The 23,835-nt window shown below is 49.7% G+C and overlaps 1 protein-coding gene across 1 annotated transcript in view; it reads left to right on the plus strand.

The window, feature by feature from the left end:
* Positions 1–23,835, plus strand: part of LOC146869151 (uncharacterized) — a 169,465-nt gene that overhangs the window by 60,759 nt on the left and 84,871 nt on the right. Inside the window, exon 4 of the mRNA XM_085632315.1 lies at positions 1,971–2,119. Within this exon, the coding sequence (XP_085488441.1) occupies positions 1,971–2,119 (149 nt within the window). The remainder of the gene's footprint in view (positions 1–1,970; positions 2,120–23,835) is intronic.

The raw sequence follows: 23,835 nt of genomic DNA on the forward strand, positions 1-23,835 counted from the left end.
CCTAAAAAATCCAACCGCGACTTTCCCCATAGAAGCTAACGGGAGCTCGCGGCTATGCTATCACACTGCACACGGCCCCCATGGATCCCCTGTGTCACTACCTTGGGTGGTTCCTTGGGGTCCCAGCGATTCTACAGGCTCTAGGCCTTGTATCTAGTTAAGTCGTGGTTCTTATACCACTATTTAAGTATATGGTTTTGCTCACCCCTAGGGCCTGACGTGTATTTGTGCTATTTTACTGTCATATTTGTAGTGTAACTTATGTGTTTTGACCTCTAGTCTCATAAAGAGACTAGGAGGGTGTGTTTAGAAATAAATACATATATTTTATATATATATTTGAAGTGGTTGTCTTTCATTTAGCCATTCAAGAGATTATAGACTGGTAAAACAAGCTGCTTTACATTCCTTCAAGACTTAGCCCGAAGGCTGCTCTCCATAGCTACCACTAGGATAGCTTTCAATAAAGGTTGTCTTTAACCTATAACCAATAAGGGGTTGTTTGGACTGGTACAGGGTGCCCACTATAATTAGTGGACAGTATATACCAGGCCAACTTCTCACAAATGCCAAATGAGTTCGGCCAGTTTCTACACACAAGCGGCACCAATTGTGTCCTGTGTTCTGTTGTGTGCGTGTTGTGGTTTGTACCACATTGTTATCAATGTTGATGTGCTCTGCCTGTTATGTGTGTGTGCAGCATTTTGGGGGAGTCTCCCCTGCAGCTCTGATTTTGCTGCCCCTTCTTCCTTTCATGCAGTGTGCCTTTGACTTCTGTGCTTATGCAGTGCAGAGAAGTTGCATACTTGGGGACATTGGTCTCTTACTGGGAGTTGGGGGTCCGGGGCATGGTTTGTCCGCAGATGTGCTCTACTTAATTGTGCATGTGTGCCATTGTGCCCATCTCCCCCGGTCCCCCCAGTCCCTAGTTGTTACTCACCCCGGTGCTGTTGCGTCCGGTCATAAGCAGTGTCCGGTCCCTCAACTCCTGCCACCGTCTCCCCACTGATGACTGTGGACACCATTTCCACCATGTCATCCAGCTCCTCCTGTGGCGCTGGGCTCCCACCTCCAGTCTGCCTTGCTGCCCTCCGGAGGTTGGCGAGTTTCAGCTTTGTTTTGCGCTTGACATCATTCCAGCGCCTCTTGACCTCACCAATTGTCCTCTTCCTCACTCCGACTGCATTCTACTTGTCCACGATGGACTGCCATATTCCATTTTTAGTTGCCAGTGACACAGTGGAGGTGACGAACAGTTGTTGATGGTGTTCTACCACCTCCATTATCAGGATCCTGTTTCCCTGCGGACGGAACCGCTTCTTCCTACTCTTCTTGTCCTTGACCTTCGCTGACCCCGAGGTCCCAAGCTGGACCTACGGGGGGCTTGTGGGGGTCTGATTGTCCTCTGGACTTGCTCTGGCTCCCTCCATTGTGCTTTGCTGTTGTTTGTGTTTTTTTTCTCTCCAAACTTTTATAGTGATTTTTCCCGCCTGACGTGTGTGATTTTCAGGCTTGGGTAAGATTGTCACTGTCTTTTTTATTGTGGTTGTGCCCATCGCAACTTTTTTCGAGTTGGAGTTTTCTTTTTTATCGCCGTCCCGGTGACTTTATCGCGGACATTTGGCGCGGTATCGGGAGTCTATCGCATGGCCCCGCTGTGTTCAGATTAGTACATTAACACGGCGTTATTTTCCCGTAAAATAGTGCGATATGCAAAGTTGCGTTAAGCAAATTTTGCGATTATTAACACACGTTCTTGGGACTATACCCCATGGTTTGTTATCATCTAGAGGCTGGTCAGTCAAGATTATTTAAACACATTTAAATGTAAAAGCCACATTTACGCTCATTTTTCCATCGTTACAAACCCAAAAATAAACAAATGACTTGAGCTGAATGATTCACCTATACACTGGTCTATATTATTTTTTTTAACAAATATGAATTTTCCTATTTTCTTTCCCCCTTAGTTTTGAACTTGGAGCTGCTGGGGAGAGACCACACCGCACTCAATGCTGTGCGGCTAGCCGTGGCCACATTGCTGCTCAGTTTTCTGCTGATTCTGCTCTGGACCGGCAGAGCCCTGTACATGAACTTTCATTTGATGGAGGAATCAGAGGTAAAACTCCAGTTTGGGGGAAAGCATTGGTTAAATCTCCTGCCCAGAGCTTGGTAGTCAATTTTTCCTTGGCCTGTCTAGTGTGGTGCGAATGTCTCCTTACCCTGAACCGGCAACAATCTTTCCCCCACACAGAACTACCAGTCATCCGGCAACCAAAAGTGTAACTCACTCAAGAGCCACATTAAATGGAAAACAAATATTTGTGTTGATTGTGTTGGGGGTTTCAGGGCACGTGGAAGGGTTTGAAGGTGTACTAGCCATATTCAAAGAAATCTTGGCATTTCTTTTTCATGAACTATTAACTGTTGTCTATGTTGGCTGGCAGATATAAAACAGAAAACGTTACTCACCTTAGGAACTGCGTCTAGCCTTTATCTCTGCTTCTTGCAGGCTCATAGTGATACACACCCTCCTCAACTATCTGAGGAAGGAGGTCTGGAGGCTACCAGTCCAACAGAGTTAGAGTTAGTTATACTTTATTTGTTGATTAATAAAAATCATTACAATCAAGAATAAGACACAATAGGTTAAGAACATTAATTTTTGTTGTCAGAACACATTTGCAGCTTTATACGGAAAAGTTAGCATCAATGATTAAAAGTGCCTGTACCAAACAATAATTAAAGTACAATTGTGCAAATATTGTTTTTTAATTTTTTTTTAGCATCAATAAGTAAAGTGCAGTTGTGCTAGCAGCTGGCGGACAATTCCAAAAACTGTTATTAGGAAATAAATAATTTTCTCCTTAGCAGGACGGCCCACAAAATACAGTTAATTGTGCGTGTTTTAAAATTTTAAAACCGTTTTACTTAAATCTCAAATTTGTTTTCCCAATCACTATAACAATTTAAAACCTTTTGGAACTTCAAATTCAGAGTCGTGCACTAAACCTTTAGACGCAAATTATCATTTTGGCGACATGTTGCTTCAATAACAATCATTATCAGACTTGGTTAGTAGCTTTTTTTCGACAATATAAATGAACTTTACAAATTATATTCCCAGTGAGACAGATTATAATGGCGTGTCGACATGTTCTCACCCCTAGTTCATTAAAAATGGGTCTCAACAGAGTCTTCCGCTCTTCTAACAGTTGGGGGCACGTAGTTACAATATGTAGTAAGCATTCGTTCTAAAAGCCACATAACATACAGCTTTTTGTGGACCAGTTTTTTTCCCATTTGGGTATTCCGTCCTTTGTGGGATATCTCCCAAACCGTAACAACATAAATTTGTTCCTCAAAAATGGTTTTTAATGGGCCATGAGATATGATTGAGGTTCTAATTTAATAAATGAGTTGATAACTGATCAGGAGTGACTCTTTTTTGTGAGCTCATCCTTATCTAAAATACTCGATAAAAGAGTGACTGAACAATTTATTGTCTGTTTATAAACTGCCTTGTTCCTAACTTCTTCTTCAAAGACTGGACACTTAAAATTGAGTAAACTCTCTCTTAGATAAGCTCTCCAACTCCTAGCGTGCTCATACCTGGTTATCTCCTGCCAACATTGGTTTGCAAGGGAAGCCTGGTCTGAACGAAACAGAGAATATAACGTTTTGAAAAAGGCAGATTGCCGTACCAGAGATTGCCTTTTCAGACCAAATTCTAATCTGACATTAGCGTGACCTATATACCTAGGGACCACAAAGAGTGATTTGAAGACTTTTATTTGTAGGTCATCAAGGATTTTCGCGTTAACCTTTAATAGATGTTCATGATTTGGATAAGACAACTTATTCCTCAACTTTCTGAAAGCAAAGGACAAGGCTGCCGCATTTGCTTTAAGGTTAATGAAATGCTGTCTAAAAGACAGATTATCATCGAATGTTATTCCTAGGTACTTATAATATTTCACGGTTTCGATATTTAACCCGTTAATATTCCATTCTTTCTTATCTGTTTTTGTACCACCTATCGTCATTATTTTTGTCTTTTTGGTATTGATTTGCAAACCATTAAGGGTGATATAGTGAATAAAAGAATCAACGAATCTTCTTAGGCCTATGGCAGTATGGCTTAACAAAATGGTGTCATCGGCATATTGTAAATATTTGATGTCTTTGCCTAAGAAGGTAGGTGAGTGAGCGTTAAATTCTTTAAAATGCATTGATAGGTCGGCCATAAAAAGATTAAAAAGGCATAGAGCCAGAACGCAACCTTGTTTCAGACCACTCTTAGTTTCAAATCGGCAGGTTGTACTTCTGCCATATCCGACTTTGATCTGGACCCATGTGTTAGTGTATAACAGTTTAATCATGTCAAGCAACTGGTTTGGGAAACCCCATTATGAAAGTTTGACGCAAAGTAGATTACGGGGAACAGAATCAAAAGCGGCCTTAAGGTCGACAAAACAGATATATAGCTTTTGCTTTCTTATATTTTGCTCTTTTGGACAATAAAGTCAGTAAGCTCAAGTTCGTACTCGTTGATTCGCCCCTTCTGAAGCCTGTTTGGAAAGCTGGAATTAGATCTTTTTTTGCTGCCCATTCTTCCAAGTCGTCAAGCAGGCAGCTCGCAAAGATTGTTGCCTCCACATATGTTAGGGCAATTAGCCTATAATTTGCAGGGTTATCGTGTGGACCACTTTTGTATATCGGCTGAATTATACTTCCTTGCCATGACTCGGAACCGATCCAAATTTCAATAACATCATTGAATAAAATCGTTAAAACCTCTGACCAATGCTCAAGATTTGCTTTAAAAATTGAATTTGGAATTCCGTTAGGGCCAGGCGCTCCATTCGATCTGAGCCTACTTATACAGTCCAACAGTCAGTGCAGTGAGTAACTTCAAGGAACTCTGAAAGCTACATTCTGCCCCACCTCCTCCAGATCAATGCAAAGATTTCAGAGGCCTGAAACATCAGGGTGGGATAGAGCCTATCCAAAGGAGGTTGCTTCAACAGGGCGTGGCCAAAGGGAGCTTTCAGTGTAGGACAAATGTAGTAATTAGAGAAAATGTACATCGTAGCACAAGTATTTGTATTTGTATTTTGTTCTTGTAAAGCGCTACTGTCACCCAACGGGTATCCTGGCGCTAGACTGAGATGGTAAAGAGACTTTTAACCGGCCAAGTAACCACAGACAACCAAGATAAATACTGAGGTCGGCCGGAGGAGCAGAATTAGGAGATCAGGAAATCAAGGGCTTCTCCCTAGGGAAAAGCCAAGTTTTCAGGCTATGCCTAAAATCCATCAGAGAGTTAGCCTGTCTAATGTTCAGAGGAAGATCATTCCAGCACCGTGATGCCACTGTACTAAAGGCCCTGCCCCCCATCCTGGCCCTCTTGACCCTGCCAGTGGTTAGCAGAGAGGCATTTGAAGAGCGTAGAGTCCTTTGAGGCTTATACCAGGACAATTTCTCCTGCAGGGGGGTTGGGCCGAGACCATGTGCCGCTCTATAGACAATGCATAGGGCTTTAAACCTAACCCTTTCCCTTATAGGAAGCCAATGGAGCTCTTGTAACGCCAGCGTGGTTGAAAATCCGCGTTTCTTGTTCAGCGCCAATTTGGCTGCCATAGACTGGACCCTCTGCAAGCTCTGGAAGATGTAAAGAGGGGCTCCTAGGTACAGAGAGTTGCAGTAGTCCAGCCTACTCAGGATGATACTGCGTACCACCAGAGGTCTTTTCTCCGCTGGCAGAAGAGGTAGAATCTGTCGTAGGGCTTTCAGGAGAGCAAAGCAAACCCCCACTGTTTTTTTAACTTGAGAGGCCATTTGAAGATTATAGTCAAACATAACCCCCAGATTCCGCACTGTTGTCACAGGGATAATGGGTTCCACCTCTGGGGCCAGTCTGAGGTCAAAAGGCATATCACGTACTCCTGCAGAGGAACAGTAGATCACCTCTGTCTTGCCTCCATTGAACTGCAGGGAGTTGGCCCTAAGCCAGTCCGATGTCTGGCGCATACATCTCTGGAAGTCATCCATAGTCAGAGCACCCTTCCCCTCCAATGAGAACACCAATTGGGTGTCGTCTGCATAGTTAACCAAGTCGACCCCATGCGACTTGATTATAGAGATTAGTGGCTGCAGGTAAATATTAAAGAGGATGGGGCTAATGGCCGGCCCCTGAGGGACCCCATGCTCCACCAAGGTCCTGCTGGAGGTGAAAGGGGACAAGGTGACCACCTGTTGTCTCCCTGTGAGATAGGATTGCATCCACCTCATGGCACGTCCCTTAACTCCCAGAAGCTCCAGTCTATTCAACAGAATTCGATGGTTAACCGTGTCGAAAGCAGCAGACATATCTAAGAGAACCAGTACAGATGAAAGGCCTCTGTCAGCCCGCATCTGCAGATTGTCTAGCACGGTGACCAGAGCTGTCTCCGTTCCATGACCTGGCCGGAAGCCAAACTGGCTCTTATCCAGGAGATGGAACTCTTCAAGATACCCTGAGAGAGACCTACTCACTAGCTTTTCAAGGATTTTTATAGGAAAAGGCAGCAAGGAGATAGGTCTAAAACTAGTGGGATCTCCTGGGCCCAGAGATGGCTTCTTTAGTAAGGGAGTAACCACTGCCAGCTTCCATGCTTCTGGCACCACCCCTTCCTCCAAGGATTGACAACATATCTGCCACATCCGGGGAAGCAGTGCCTGTGCATGCTCTTTCCAGATCTTGTTAGGTAAGGGGTCTAGCGGAGACCCTGACCTCACATTCTGTACACAGCTGTTAAACAGCTCATCAGTAAGCGGTGTAAAGTGTTCCAGAGAGGTTACCACCCCTGGTTTTTCCGCAGGTCTCTGACCATAAATGTTTTGGGGGGAGGCGTCACACAAAGAAAGCCCCCCAACAATTTGTAAAATTTTCTCCTCAAAATGGGAGGCAATTTTGTCACATAGTGCCTGCGAGGCCACCACTTTGTTTCCCAGACTAGTGGGGGTGGAGAGGTCTCTGACGATCTTAAAGAGAGCTCTGGCGCTATTCGATGAAGACAAGATGGTATTGGCAAAAAAGTCTGCCTTGGCTTTAACAATCTGCTCCTTGTACTGAGCTAGCACCCCTTTGAAAGCCACTTTGTCGTGCTCAGCATAGTGCCTGCGCCATTTCCTCTCTGCCAGCCGACAGGACCTGCGTGTAATACTCAGCTCTTCAGTAAACCACGGTGCGGAAGGTTTAATTTTGGCCTTCAGGCGCTTCAGAGGCACGTGCTGATCCAGTACTTCATGGATGTAATTATGGTACAGACGATAGTTCGTACCTACTGACTCTTTGGGGTCAAAAGGAGGCAGATTTTGAAAAAGCAGCTCCGTCCGTCTTTTCATAAGTTTAGCCCAGTTTCTCCCCATACGATATGTTACAGGAGGTGGCCTAGTTGCTTCACTACCAGGTATTTGAATCCGAAACTGGATCAGCGAGTGGTCAGTCCAAGTCTGAGGTAGAATGTTAATCACCTCAGTTTCATTACAGTCTGCGAACAGAAGATCCAGAGTGTGACCCCCTTGATGGGTGGGTTGTTGGACCAACTGATGCAGGCTGCAACTCTCACAGGTTTCCCTGAGATCTCTTAAGTGCCATTCTCCCACAGATTGAAATCGCCCAGGAGCAGCATTCTGGAGTGTGTCAGTGACTGGGCCGCGATGACATCCAGGAGCGCTTGGTACTGAGTATTAGAGCTTGGGGGTCTGTATCCGACCATCCCAGTAAGGAGCCTCCCCCTCTGTTCTTGTAGGGTGAAACCTAATAGCTCAATACCCACCACCTCATCAACCTTAAAAGGGGCAAAGTCCCAGGTATGCCTGAACATCACCCCAACCCCTCCGCCTCTCCCACGTTGCTCTGGGCTTATGAAAAATCTTATAGCCCTCCGGGCAGGCGAGCCCTAGTTCCACCAGGGAGTCATTACTACACCATGTCTCCGTCAGAAATAACACATCCAGTTGCAGCTCTTCCACCAGACTTGACACCTCCTGGTGATGTTTGGCCAGGGAGCGACAGTTGAGCAAGCCACACTCAAGGACCGGGCTGGATTGTAGCGCCCTAGTAACCTTCTCTCCCCCACTGACCTTGTTCCTGATGTTCAGTAGTTGTTCCTTTGTATATTTAAGAGGACTTTGGGAAGGCCACACCGCGTGGCTGGCGCTAGGAGCGGTCGAGGCGCGGACGTGCGCAGACGGGCTTGCCTCTGGCGCGCCAACGGCGCGCCCGCTGCGCGCGCGCGCTGCGCGCTTGCATGTCTCCTCCTAAATAGAGGCCCGGCTGTAGTGGTTCAACCACTAGAGCGTCGACCAAAATGGCGGTGCTCAGGTGTCGACTGGAAGTGAGGGGAAGTGCTTCTCGACTTCTCCGTAAGGAAGGACCCAATGCTCTATCCCTCACAAAATGCGAGAGTGAAAGAAGTATTTTACAGTGCGGGTAAGTGCAATTTTAAAAACGCTATGATTCAGTTCAGTGCAGTTTTTAAACGATATGATTCAATTCAGTTCAGTGCAATTTTTCAAACGCTAGGATTCAGTTCTCCTAAATTCCCTCCTTCGGCTCCCCCGCTCCCCAAAGCAATACAATACACACAGATACAAAAGATAGCAGAGCGCTCACATGTCACCTACAACAGTCAGTGACCCAGCGCTGTACAGTTACGGTTAAAATCAGTGGCTACTCAGATAATGTCAAGCAGAACATGATTCTGAAAAAGCGCTGCTGCTGCCTTGGGTCTGCCTGTGACCGCATGCCCAAGTGGGGAGGGGGCGGGAGGGCCTCACTCATGGCATCTTCCCCGCATTCAGGGGCTAACAAGCCAGCAATGGAGGCTTTCCACATGGGCCTATGCTAGGTATCAATGTCAAGGTAGCAAGATGGGAGCCTGGGACCTGCTAATGTAGCAAGAGGTGTCTTACCACAGCTCCTCCAGCAACCGTCCTCTTCTGCCGCATAATCCAGGCACCCTCTGTAGTGCCTGAGACCTCACTCTTCAAGGCACCCTCTGAAGCCTCTGAGACCTCACTCTTCAAGGCACCCTCTATAGCACCTGAGACTTCACTCTTCAAGGCACCCTCTGTAGCCTCTGAGACCTCACTCTTCAAGGCACCCTCTATAGCACCTGAGACTTCACTCTTCAAGGCACCATCTGCAGCCTCTGAGAGCTCACTCTTTAAGGCACCATCTGCAGCCTCTGAGAGCTCACTCTTCAAGGAACTCTGTGAGGCGTCGGAGACCTCACTCTTCGAGGCGAATCACTGACAGAATATCGACTACAAGAATATTGACGTCAAAAATATCGGAGGCGAAATATCGAGATCCAGAATATCGAAGTCCTATCTACATTATAGTAAGTACAAAAATATCGAGAAAAAAAATATCGTTGTAAAAAATCATTTTTTTTTAATTCACACTCCAGTTAGTCCAACAGTAAGGAAAGTTTTGGATAGCCTTTATGTCGATATTCTGGTCACCATTCTTGTTGTCGATATTCTGTCCCTTCGATATTTCTAACTCGATATTTCAGTAGGTCGAAATTAAAAAGTCGATAATGTCTGTTCACCCTTCGAGGCATCCTTGGTACCGTCTGAGACCTCACTCTTCAAGGGGCCCTCTGTAGAGTCTGAGACCTCACTCTTCAAGGCACCCTCTGTAGCATCTGAGACCTCACTCTTCAAGGCGTCCTCTGTAGCGACTGCAACCTCACTCTTTATTGCTGGACCTGCAACGAGGATCTTGGCAGTGATTCTCAGTCGTCAGGTTGAAAAGGTGACTCTGGTGTGTTGCAGCCAGAGAGAGATTCTGGCATTAACACAGGCTTGAGGCGGAGCCCTCTGGATGGTGAAGAAATAGAAACATTGACTTGGGACCTGCATCACTGCATCCTGGCTCTGTTCCTGGCTCTGGCTCTGGCTCCTCAGGAGAGCCCTATCTTCAGAGCCACAAATATTGTGATTGGCAGTTCTTACAATGTGTGCAGCTGTCTATTACCCAGAGGACATACCAACACCATCTATGACAAAGTGGGACACCACCCAAAGGGAAGTCCTAAACAACTTACATCATCAATATTTTCTGCACCATCTCTGGCATCATTGGCATCCTCAGAGCCGCATCAAGCAGGAGCCTTTGACACCACCAGAGCCTCCAGACCAGAACTGATGGTGACGGCTCCAATGAGCTAGATGAAGTGAGATCCTGCAGCCTATGAGTATAGAGAAGCTCTCGAACATACAGTTCATATACTGTCATCGTCTACAAATATCCATATATCCTGATTCCATGATCAAATTTTGGTTGTTTTAATCATTATGTTATGTTTCTTTTGGCTAAATTAGTTTGTGAATTTTATGTATTAGTTGGGGTGAGCGAAGCATTTCTCAAAGAAACTCTACCTGACACGGTGGACACGGTGCAGGATCACCGCTGTAGTGGGAGCTCAGAGCTCCACGGTATGAATCTGGAATCTTACAGCGGTCTGGGAGTGGATTTAGTTCAAGCAGCGCCTCGCACCAGAGAAGAGGCTCATCGTGTCCCAAGAAAGCCACTCTGCTGGGACCTAGTGTGGAGCTAAGAGTAGGAGATCTCCAGGAGAGGCTGAGGGTAGGAGATCTCCAGGAGAGGCTGAGGGTAGGAGATCTCCATGAGAGGCTGAGGGTAGGAGATCTCCAGGAGAGGCTGAGGATGGGCGATCTCCAGGAGAGGTTGAGGGGAGGAGATATCTCCAGGAGAGGCTGAGGATAGGAGATCACTAGTAGAGGCTGAGGTTAGGAATCTCCAGGAGAGGCTGAGGTTAGGAGATCTCCAGGAGAGAAGGGTGGCACTCGCCCTTGTGGTTCCTATTTGGGATGGGGGCCTTCGGGGTAAGCTGATGGTTATGAAGGTAATTTCTGGAGGCTGATTGAAGGCGGTACCAAGCATAGGTGACTGCACTGTCAGGCACCTGTGCCAGCGGACCATCCTAGCGCAACAAGTGGTTCCCCTGAGCAGTACTTGGAGGGACAGATCTGCGGGGTAATGATATCCATGGGTCTGGTAACATGCGGGCCATGTATCCTCCATCAGAATGGACTCACCACTGGCTCATCACGGTTGCCCCACCACAGGTCTTCAAGTCTCCAGGCCCTGATGGAGGGGTTCAGGGGCTCAAGAGAAGAGTGATCAATAGGATGGAGGTGCAATTGATAGTGGCCAGGTGTCAGAAATGGGGTTTCTGGTTACCTTAAGTAGACACCCAAGCCGGGCAGATCACACCACTCTAGTCAGGGTAAGCTAAATACACCACTGAGATAATCTGTGGTCACCCTCTGGCAGTGTGACACAGAGCAGGGAAAAATCCGTATTTGTAAAGCGCGAACTACTCACCCTTACGGGTCTCAAGGCGCTGGGGGCCGTCGTGGAAACTACGTGACCTATTGCCCAGAGTCACATGGTGCTGAGCTGAGCTGCTGTCGGAGATCGAACCATGAACCCTGTGCTCCGAAGTCAGCTGCCCTGGCCGCTGCACCACACCTCTCCACCAGGTAGGCTTATTTAAAGAGGCAATGTGTAAAGTACTTATGCAACACACACACACACACACACGATCACAATACATACACTACAAAATGACTAAAAACAGGTTTATAAAATTAGCTAATGGATTATCAACAAAATGAGAACAAAATGATAAATCCAATGAATACTTCTTAAGTTATTACACTCAGTGCACAAGGGAATCAAATTCTAATCTAATCTATTCTATTCTATTGTTTTTATAAAGCGCATAGCTACCCAAAGGTGTCCCAGCGCTAGTGCCCATCATAGTGCACAAATATGCAGTTGCTACTATTACATTATCTACGGTAGTGCAAATGCAGGCTCAAAAGCATTCTCGATCCCAACCGGGGATCGCTTGGTGCACACGGGCACCTGTAGTGCCCAAGCGGCGCTCGTTGATGTGTCTGCATGGGTCCGATGAGAACGGTGCATGCAGGAATGCGAGTGGCCTGCAAGAGTGCAGATAGGTGCAAGGAACTCTCGCTTGAGGTCGGAATCTCAGTAACTTTCTAGAACTGCTGGGGCTCAAGTTGCTTTGGTTGATGTCGGCACACAATGTCGGAGCTCCTCATAGGGGTGGGCGGTGTTGGCACGCTGTCTGTTATCATCCAGGCAACAGTGGTGGCTCCTTCGCTAAGGCAGAGGAGTATCGCCCCACTGCTCAATAGGGAAACTAAATTGATAATAATGTATCGTTATTATCTTTTAGTTTTCCTATTAGTCAGTGGCTTTCGGGGCGGGTGGGGCTGGGCATAGCAGGAAGAGGAGTGCTTTACACTCCTTCAGTGTGCCGACTTCTTGGCCTTGTCTCTTGGGCCGGCTAAACAGTCATGCGCACTTTGCATGTCCCCCACCAGGCTGCATTACACAACCTGGTGAGGAGCATGTGAAGCCTCCCAGTCCCCCTCTGAGTGCTGGGCCACGGTGCTCAGACCAATCAACCAAAGCTGCATTGCATTGATTGGATCAGGGGAGCCTGGGAGTTTTCTGATACTTCCAGCTGCTGACCAGAGGTTGGAAGAAGAGGGTAGAGGAGAGACGAGGCCACCATAGCAAGATAAGTGGCTTTTTTTGTTTCCGTCCCCTTCCTTGTCCCCCCTCCTCCGCCACACCACCCGGGTCTGGTAGCATCCGCTACTGCCAGGCAACCACGCAGGTCTGGTCAGCAAAGGCTTCTCTTGGTGCTGCAGCATCAGGCGTTACAGACGTTGGAAGCATTACTCAATCTTTCAGTTGCGCTGAGTCAAAGGGGAGTTGTCGATGCTCGATCCGAGCGAAGCACTTGGGATTGAACAGCGCAAGCTGACGAAGTGGCTCAGGAGAATTGTAGATGCAGGATTTATGCCAGACTCCTTGTAGAGCAGAGTCCCACAGTGGGAATTTGAAGTCTTTGATGGTCCTCAGACTTTGGGTAACAGGTGGCAAGCCAACAAGCCCTTGGACTTTGGAAGGTAGCACAACAAAAAGGTAGCAGGCAGCAGGTCAGCACAGTGAGGCAGGCCTCAAATTGGCAGTCCCTCCTCCAGCTCAGCAAGCAGCAGGCAAACACAGCAGAGCAGTTAGCAGAGTGGCATTCCCTCCTGGCAGCACAGCAGTCCTTCTGGCATTGTGCAGATGTAGAGCCAGCGATGTCTGGATACAGGTCCAAATATGTCTGATTCGATGGGGTCAGAGATCCAGTATTTATACTCAAAAGCGCCTTTGATTTAGGGGTGAATTCAAAAGAACTCTCTGAAGTGCACAGGTCCCCGTTTAGGCCACTCCTGTCTGCTAGCCTAGCTACAGGGGGTAAATCAGCACTTTGTAGGGAGACAGGGCACTACCTATTCATGTGAAGTGTTACCTCTTCTCCTCCCTCCTGCCCAGAATGAACCATCAGTATGCAGATAAATGCAAATGCTGTTTAGTGTCTTGTATTGTGGCTGTTTAGAGAGAATGCACAAATGTAGTTGTCACCCAGCTCAGACATGTATTGGAGACAGGCTGTCAGGCACACAGAGCAGTAAGTGCATGGAAATGTCCACTTTCTAAAAGTGGCATTTCTAAAATAGTAAAGTTAAATCCAACCTCACAAGTAAATAGGATTTATCAATACCCTTCCAAACATAGGAAACACCAAAAAGCCACTCCTCTCTTATCAGAAATTTTGGCGTAAATGATTATTAAGGAATTCCCAATGCTACCCTATGAGAGGGGTAGGACTCACAGTAGTGAAAAACAAAATAGGCTGTTTGTCACTACCAGGACATGCAAAAGATAAAGGTGCATGTCCTACCTTTTACTTACATAGCACCATGTCCTTTGGGCTACCTACGGCCTACCTTAGGGGTGACATATGTAATAAAGGGAAGTTTAAGATAAGAAATTTTGGCAAGTAGGATTTAAATGCCACATCAAAGTGGCAGTAAACTGCACACACAGGTCCTGCAATAATAGCAGACCCTAGACAGGTTTGAAAGGCTACTGCTTTGGGTGGCACAATCAGTGCTGCAGACCCACTCGTAGCATTTAACTTACAGGCCCTTGGTATATGGTATACCACTTTATAAGGGACTTGCAAGTAAATTAAATATACCAATCAGGTATGCACTATCACAAACAGGTATAGGGGAAAAAGCACATGTACTTTAGCACTGGTCAGCAGTGGTAAAGTGCTCAGAGTCTTGAGGCCAACAAAAAGAAGGTCAGAAAAAGAGAAGGAGGAAGGCTATAAGTCTGTGGTAGCCCTGCAGTAACGGCCATTTCCAACACCAGGCATTATCAATACTAACAAAAGAGGACCCTGAGTTTGTCACTGGGAACTGATGCCTTCGAGATGCTTCCTCTGCTTTCAACATTTTCCTGAACTGAGGCATGATTGAACTATGAAAGGGACTGAGATTTTTCAGCTTTCCTCCAAGTCCACTCCAAGTAGATTTATATTCACACTATATGTGTGAAAATCTATTTGGAAGGAACTGGTGGAAACATGAAAGGAGATGAAATGTAGAAGCGAAAAATAATGTTGCACTCAGCTTTCATAATGATCAGAAGCTGTGTTTAATTTGAGCCGGTGGTTTCCGGTGATCGGCACCAGAATTTAAATGCTAACACCGGCGCTTATGACAGTCTGCCACATGGTGGTACTGTTTCTTTACTTTTGAGATGAGCACAACAAAAGTTGTCTATTGTTACAATATACATCAATTGTGATTAATACCAGCCACCTAAGCCATTCTTAAAGCTTTGTGAATCTGGAATAGTCTGAATTGTCACTTGTACGAGTGTGAAGGTTAGTAGTTGTGTTGGTAGAACACGTTCCTAGTATTCGTTCGTGACCAGTTTGGATGAAATTTCACCAATGCGGTGTTACATAGAAGCGCTTTTTTGAGAAAGAATTGTTCACATTTAGCTTGGACGGTTAAATGTCAGTGTGACGTGATTTTGACATTAGATACAATCACTTGCTATTAATTACGATAGCATCGTAAAAATAGTAAAACGGAAACTGAAAATATTATTGGATCATCTTGTGATCTAATAGGACATATTCCAGATAAATTCAACTATTAAAATATCCGTGCTTTGACGCAGTTGTTACCTTAGAAGGATATATTACATCCTCTACTTGGAAATTAAGGGTCGAATTCGATGACTAAATCAGAGTCTATGATGAGGCCTACAACCAGCAGAAGGCCTTTTATAAAGTCTTTTTAGAATTTTGTGGCTTTCCTGACGAAGGCGCAAAGTGCGCTGAAACGCACGTTGAAGATTTATCTCTTGCCACTGGATGTTTTTTATTGTAATCCATGTATGTTATTTATATTATAATGTTTTATAAAATTGATCTATTGTTGATGTAATTATTGAATTTGTTAGTTTTATTAATTTTGTCATCAACAGGATATCTGTTTAAATGAAAATGGTTTTATATTGTCATTGATTTTTTAATTGAAAATAAAGATTCATATATCAATGTTTTTGGTTGTTACACTGCGTGGCGCAGCTGGAGATATTTATAGAATTGCGAAGGGTGCAATGAAAATCGGCCCTAAAGCTTCTGAAAGGAGCACATGCGGCCCCCCCGCCACAGGTCACCTAAGCGAGAGATCCCCAGAAGGTCCCATGCTCGAAACCCCGCCACCTCCCGCAGCCAAGTCCCATGCCAAAGTGGTGTGACCAGGGTCAGTGTCCTTGTCCATCGGGTATGCCGTAGAGCAGCACGCCATGCCAAGAAGGGGGCCCGCATAACGTCCGGGAGCGATAGGGGGATCACCGCCCCATAGAGCATGTTTTGAATGGAGGAGAACCCCACTCGCTGTACCTCAAGCCTATAAGCCGGATCGTCCCACCCACCCGAGAACCAATCATGGACCACCAAAAGCCGAGTTGCAAGATAATACAAATAGAGGTTGGTCATACTCAGGCCTCCATCGTATGAAGGAATCCGACAACGGTCCAGGGCCAGACGGGGCCTACCGCCACCCCAGAGAAACTTAGTCGCTACCTTGTCCATCTCCCGGAACCAGGAACGGGGGAAGGAGCATGGCGTAGCATGTATAGGAACTTAGGGAGGATCATCATCTTGTAGAGTGCGATCCTCCCCAGTGGATTCAACGGGAGCGACTGCCATTTCATCATGTCCGATCTGGTCTTGTTTACCACAGGAGCCACATTGAGGGCCCAGCAGAGCTCCGGAAGAAGGGTGATCCAGATCCCTAAATATTTAAAGGAGAGTCTCCGGAGGGGAATATCCGACTGCCAATCGAAGCACTCCCTAGACGGGTGCAGCGGGACCAGGACTGATTTTTTGGGTTTAGGCGGAGACCCGATGCCTGTCCGAAACGGCGAAGAATCAGGCGAACACGAGGACCCGAAGCAGCCGGGTCTGAGAGATAGAGAAGGACGTCGTCCGCGTATAGGGCTTTTCTTATCGGGGACCATACCCTGCCAGGCCCATCCGCGAAAAACTGGGTCCGAGCGGACCAGAGCGGCCAGGGGCTCCATCGCCAGAGCGAAGAGAAGGGGTGAGAGCGGGCAGCCCTGTCGCGTTCCTCGCCCTATGGAAAACGTGCGGGAGAGGGCTCTATTCACTAGCACTCGGGCTCGTGGATCCGCATACAGGACACGGACCATAGCACGGAACTGGATGCCAAAACCCATAGACCTCTCCGAGGTAAACCCACCCCATCGAATCAAAGGCCTTTTCAAAGTCAACCAGTAATAGGGCCAGATAAGGAGATAGGCGCTCCCGGTGGGCCAGGGCCAGATGCAGGCGCCGCAAACATTGCCTAGTCCCTCGAGCCGGCATAAATCCACACTGGTCTGGGTGGACCAGGGAGACAAGATGCGGGCGAAGCCATTGCGCCAGGATGGTAGCAAATATCTTAAGCTCGGTGTTAATGAGAGATCTAGGCCGATAATCCGAACAAGACTGCGACGGGGGTTGTGTTTTTGGAAGGACTACTATCGTAGCCGTGTCCGTCTCGGGTGGGAATGATCCCTTCTCCACCACTTCAGCATAGAGATCCATAAGCCTCATGGCAAGGATTTCACGGTAGTGGGCATAGTACTCCTGCGGGAAGCCTTCCGGCCCTGGGGTCTTCCCGGAAGCCAAGTGACTAATTGCTTCATCGATTTCTTGGAGCGTGATGGGCAGATCCAGTGTCTCACTAGCCTCCCCTCTTAATTGCCCAATAACCGCCCCGCTCATCCCCATCAGCTCCGAAAGGGAGATCCCCGGCGCCCGAGCACGGTATAGGTGGGAATAGTAGTCTGCAAAGGTCTGTGCCACTGCGACGGAGGTTGTGTGAGTCACGCCCGTGGAATCCGCAATGGCAGGAATAATCCGGTTTGCACAAGGGTAGGTGGCCAACCGGTGGAGGAGCGTACCATTCTTATCCCCCCATCCGTACACCAGGGCCACCGAGGAGCGCCAAAGAGTCTTGGCCGCCTCCATAGAGTACATAAGTATCTCTTCCCGCAGAAAGGCCAGCCGCCATGCCCGTGCGGCATCACTCAATGCCTCCCGGTCCCGTTCAAGCTCTAAGGCTTGCGCCTCGCAGGCCGTGAGTCGCTGGAGCTGTGCCCAACGTTGCTGCTGTATGTGCCCCCGGGCCGCCCCTCAAATAGTCGCCTTGCCGGCCTCCCAAAGGATGGCCGAGGAGGAGACAGAGCCAACATTATGACGATAATAATCGGTAAGCTCGTCTCCCACTGTTTTCCGAAAATCTTCGTCCTGGAGGAACCAGGCATTCAGGCGCCACATCGGGCGGGCGGAAAAGGGCGGTGGGCCGAAAGCGAGAAGCAGTGGCGAGTGGTCCGAGAGGCCCCTTGGAAGAATGCGGGCGTCCTGCACACCCGCACATTTCGTAGACGGGACGAAAATTAAGTCAATCCGGGCGTGTGAGTGATGTGCCGCAGAGGTGTGAGTGTATTGAAGAGCGTGGGGGTGCCAAACCCTCCAGACATCGCACAAGCCCTGGGCCTCAGCCCAACTCGACAACTGGCTCTGGCGAGCGAGATCGGACCTGTCGAATCCATATGGGGCGTGTAGACAGCATTGAAGTCCCCCCCCTAAAATGAGCGAGCCCGCCGGGAGCGTTGGGATCAAATCTGCGGTGTAGGAAAGGGCAGCCTGCAACAGGGACGGCGCCGCATATAGGGACATCAAGGTGAGTGGTCGCCCCTCGAGAGTGCCACAAACCGCAACCGCCATACCCTGGGGGTCACAATGCGCTCAGGCCAGAACAAAGGGAAAGGACCGTCTGATCAAGATAGCTACCCCCCGGGATCCCCTAGCAAAGCCGGAGTGCCAAACCCTGTCATATCCGTAGCGGGCGAGAAAGGGACAGTTATTACCGAGGAGGTGGGTCTCCTGAAGGAGGAGCACGTCGATCTCCATGCGCTGCGCATATTTAAGGACAGCTGTAACGCCCTGAACGTCTCAGGATCGTTTAACAGACACGACAATGAGGACGCAACCACTTGTGAAGGGTTAGTTCTTTTAATGAAGGCAAATAAAATACAAAGAACAAACAAAAGTTATAGTCACTGGAATCCTCCAGGCTAAGTACGTTACCAGCCCACAGCACGGATGGTCCTAACCGTCCTCTGCATATACGCCGATCCCGGCGTATGCCAACAGAGGGCAGAAATGAAATGGCCGACAATGCCAATCGGTAGGCTGTGAGGGGCACGAAGAGTGTTGGGGAGAATCGAGGAGTCAGGGAAACACCCAGCCGGGGTCTCTACCTGAAGGGAGCAGCCGCTCAACCTCTTCCTCAGACTGCACCGGGACGCGGAGTCACCTCCTGGTGATGCGTCACCGATACCCCAATCACAAGCAAGAAGACTGAACCGAGAGCAGCCGCTCGATCGATCCTGTGGACTTCCGAGTCTGTAACGCGGCAAACACCTCCTGGTGTGCGTTACAGCTGGCAGTCCCTGTGTCTCTGGTCGGGCTGGGAGTTACGACTCCAACCAGCAAAAGCGCCACTGCGCTTGGACTCAGCCGAGTCAAAAAGCGAAGCTCAATGGTTGACCGGTAGAGCTTCCGGGTCCGTCACAGGTGACGATGGGGCAAGACACGGCCCAGGGAGTAACGACTCGACCTACCTCCGTTCTTGCCTTACTGGAGCACCACTCCGGAACACTGCTCTTCACGAAGCAGGTACGTCGGTGTAAACACAATATCCGACAGCCTTGTACCTCCCGGTTCCTCCCTTTATAGGGCGTGTTTTCCTTGAGTTATGTAACAGCTCTCCTGTTTACATAAGGGCGTGTTTCCCTTGAGTTATGTAACAGCTCTCCTGTTTACATAAGGGCGTGTTTCCCTTGAGTTATGTAACAGCTCTCCTGTTTACATAAGGGCGTGTTTCCCTTGAGTTATGTAACAGCTCTCCTGTTTACATAAGGGCGTGTTTCCCTTGTATGACAGGAATTCTTGACAACAGCCATGCGTTAGAAATGGTCCAAAAGACCATTTACGTTCCAGGACAGTATGCGCATAGCTGCCCTAGGAAGGGTTGTGTCAGCCATAAGTATAGTCGGAGGCACGCCTAACCAGAGTTGTCGCCTTCTGGAGCAGAGGGAGCGCAACCCTCAAACCGTAGGGAACTCCATAAGTTAAGGGGAACGAGCCTGGAGCAGGGAGCAGAGTAAGGCGCCATCTCGGGGTGTGTTGGGGACCGGTGCCTTCGGAAGAAGCGCGTCCCTTGTGGGGAACGGAGAACCCCGGAGTCAATGGCAAGGAGGGCCGGGGAGCGCGCAGAAAGGGGCCACCCGTAGGGCATGGCACCCACACCAAAACTGAAGGGGGCGCAAGCGCATGGTCTCCCCAGAGGGAGAGACCTCGGGAGAGCGAACATGGGAGCAGGTCAACAGTGTCTGGATGCCATAGAACCACAACAAAGAGGAAATCATCCCCCACCAACGAAAACCCCCCTAGGAGGAAGAAACACCCCCCAACCAACCCCAACCCCCCACCCCCCACCCTATACTTCAGAAACAGAAGCATCTGTCGCCCGAACAATATGGAACAATAACCAAGCTAAAACTCTCGGATTTGAGCATCTAGTGAACCCCTCAGTAGATCGGAATAAGACAAAATCTCCTGCCCTGGCCGAGAGCTGGAAATATAGCAAACACTGGAGCCCAGACCTTCGCATCGCCAGCCTGGAAAGCACCTCCCCTCTCCCTCACACAAGTCCACCTGCAATAAAGAAAATCAAATGACCGGACTGCGGGAAAGATCCGTAAGGTCTATGTGTGCGGCTGGCTGGGTTGCCAAGCCCACCCGTAGGGGGGACTCAGTAGGTCGTCCAGTAGCAGCAGGGCTTGTAGGTGTGGCCGAGGAAGCAGAAGAGGCCCCAGACCCCCGGCGTGTCCGGCCCACGGAGCGCGTTACGATCACTTCTCCTGCCGCGCACCTCCGGGGCAGTGTGCGCCGCCATCGACGGGTTCTGGACGTCCGGGGCACCTCCTGTCCCCAACGCCCAGCCACCGGTGATCCCTGTCCAGATCTGTGCAAAGGACGCTCCTCCGTCAGCCAGGTCCAGGCTGCTCGCGGCGTGGCAAAGAATATTGTTTTGTGCTGAAAAATGACCCGAAGGCGCGCCGGGAACTGAAGCTGGTACTGGAGGCCCATGGCTCGCATCTTCTGCTTCACCTCCGTGTAGGATCGCCTGAGCTCCTGGACTTCCCGGGTGTAGTCCGGGAAGATCATGATAGTGTGGTTTTGGTATGTGAGGGTCTCTTTGCGCCTGGCCTCACGGAGAATCGCGTCCCTGTCTCTGAAATTGAGGATCTTTAAGATGAAAGGGCGGGGGGGCGTTCCCGGAGGCCTGGGCGCCAGCGAGCGGTGGGCCCTTTCCACCACAAACCAGGTTGACAGGCTGTCCGCCGGCATCCAGGACTTAAACCAGCGTTCCAGGAAATCGTCTGCACGGCCCGATTCTGCCCCCTCTGGAAATCCCACCAGGCGGAGGTTACTACGCCGGGCGCGGTTCTCAGCATCCTCAGCCCGGTGGTGCAGCTCCTTCGAGTGGGTGGTCAGCTCTCGCACCTGGTCCTGTAACTGACGGATGTCGTCCTCGGCTGTCGAAATTCTTGATTCGGCTTCGGAGATGCGGGCAGTGGCGTTACACAGGTCCTCCCGGAGGAGGGCAACGTCGACTTTGATCTGCCCGACCATACCCTCCAGGGAGGAGCGGGAGGCGCTGATGGCCTGCAAAATGGCTGTTAGGTCCGTGTTGGGGGCTGAAGTCGCCGCCTCGGTCGAGCCCGCCCCCCTCTCGGAGGTCGTGTACTGATCAATCCTGGTTTGGGTGGCAGCAGGTGGAGACTTGGAGGCCCTGTCCTTACCCATGATGGCCGCCCCACGATCAACAGGGGATGTCACGGTCACTGGAGACCCCACAAGGGATTAGGGCGGCAGATGGCAGGAGGGGAGGATGCGCAGCCGGGGCCCCTCACCCGCCCGGCAGGCCGAATATCACCAGCAATGCCGATCACGTCTCTGCGCGCTGCCCGAAGAGGCAGCAGAGTATCGCTCAAGGCCGCCGACTAGAAACTCCAGGTTCGAGGCTCACCAGTACCCTGGGCAGCGAGCCGCCTCCTGCCGGACAACACAGCAAAGGGCAGATCCACGGCGTCCCCAGCAAAGTCACCGGACCCGATCAGTCCGTGCAGATGCCCAAACCCTTCCAGATGGTCCTCGGTGAGCAGGCAGGACGGACCGCCCCCCATCCAGGCACCTCGCGGCGGATCCCCAACCGCCGACGCCAGCACCCAGCCCGGGGCCGCGGGCACCGGATTCAGCTCAGGTCGCCCTCCCCGGGATCTTGACCCCTCACAGGGGACAGCGTAAAGCCTGCATCCAGGGGGGTGGGGGGGCGAAAGGATGCCACACACACCCACCGACCGCCGGCTTGCGGCCCGAGTAGCTAAGGCGCCAATCAACTCCCCCTGCAGATCCCGAGGGGCCAGGTCCAAGCGTGGCAGAAGACGCAGGGGGGGGTAAGGGGGAGCCGGACCCCGACCGTCGACATCCGGCCCGAAGGGTGACCACTCCTCGGTCACCCCGAAAGCCAGGGCCGCCCCACTCACACGCCATCCTCAGCGCCGCACTCACCGGCCTCCGTCCATCAAAGTGCGGCCCCCCCGGGGCACGTTCCGCACCCCCGCACTTACTTCCTGCAGTCCTGGGGCGGGAACACCACTCTTCTCGCCTGGGGGGCAGGGGAGGGGCGGTCCAGCAGCGGCAGCTGAAGTGTCTCAGCAAGGCGGCCGATGTCGCAGGAAGGCCGGGCCTAGACCACGCGTGGGAGCTGCGGGCTTGAGTAGCAGTCCGCCCGGGTCCCAGCACCAGAAGTGTCACTGCCAGCCGCCGGTCTACCTCCGGATCGCCAATCGTCGCGCGGGCCAGGTCGAATCCAGGCAGCTTCGGGCGCAGGGCCGCGGGTCAGGTCCGCGCTCCGTTGCGCCGAGAATGGGCCGGCCAGGGCAGCTCGCCGCGGATTTGCGGGGTTAGGTGTCCGGAGCCTCACCGCCGAGTGGCCATGTCGGTCCGGCGCCACCTAGCGCTCAGATCCATAGCTTTTTAGCCAAGTTTTAGGGAGCTCTCCTTACACAAATGCACCATTTGTTTGGATTTTTAACAAGGCATTGGTGGTGGTGGCGTCAATTATGGTTCAAGCAGTGATTATATTGATGTTATAGATAATGTCATAAATATTGGCACTTGCAATTCCATGTGTGATGTCATTCACAACTCAAGGAAACAGTTTAAGTGATGGTTTGTCTGATTTGTGAAATTATACATTGTGATACGTCACAGAATCGTTAATTTATTATCTCTCTTACAATCATTTTACGTTCTTTCTTTTGGTAAGCTCTGGACCCCGGATGGACACCCAGTAACTCACTGTACTGTTACCTTCATTAAAGCATTCATATCCTTGAGTGAGTCTTGAGTGTGCATCTGAGTGAGTGGCGGTGGGCGGAAACCTGGACGCACCTGTGGAGTCCATCAGGGATCCTCATTGAGCCCGACCCTTTTTATTATTTATGTTGCCCCTCTCGCCAGGGTTGTAAGATCTTTTGGGCTGGAAGTGTTATCCTATGCTGATGACACTCAAATTATGGTTTCCATCACTGACCGTGTAGAAGCTTTGGCGACGAATGTTAAAAGCCGCATGCAGGCAGTGACTACCTGGATGGTAGAGAACTACCTCAGACTCAAAGGGGATAAAACTGAGGTTTTAATTTTTGGAAAGCATCAGATCCTGGTCAGAGGCCTGGTGGCCGGATACGCTTGACCCTGCCACTGCCCTGGGTCTAGTGCTTAAAACTTAGGCATCATAATTGACAATTCCCTCTCCCTGGGCCCCCAAAGCAGTAGAACAGGGTCCACCTGCTTTGGGATTATAAAGACTCTTAGAAAGATCTCCCAATTTCTCTCCTTTTCCTCCGAAAAGAGGCAGTTGTGGCCCTTGTGCTGTCCAGATTGGACTACTGTAATGCCCTCTATTTGGGTTTTAATAACGGGCTCGTGCATCGACTTCAGCTAGTGCAGAACGCTGCTGCCAGGCTGGTGATGGGTCTTCCCAAATATCACTCAGTCTCGGCCACTATCAGTAAACTGCATTGGCTCCCGCTTGGCCGGAGAATAGTATTTAAAGCCCTTTGCCTCGTTCACAAGGCTTTCCATAATACTGGGGCAGAAGGCATTAAAAAAGGTTTTCGAAGATATGTCCCCACCAAGCAGCTAGATC

This window comes from Triturus cristatus, chromosome 1_1 (genome assembly GCF_964204655.1).
Source record: "Triturus cristatus chromosome 1_1, aTriCri1.1, whole genome shotgun sequence".
Lineage (NCBI taxonomy): Eukaryota > Metazoa > Chordata > Amphibia > Caudata > Salamandridae > Triturus > Triturus cristatus.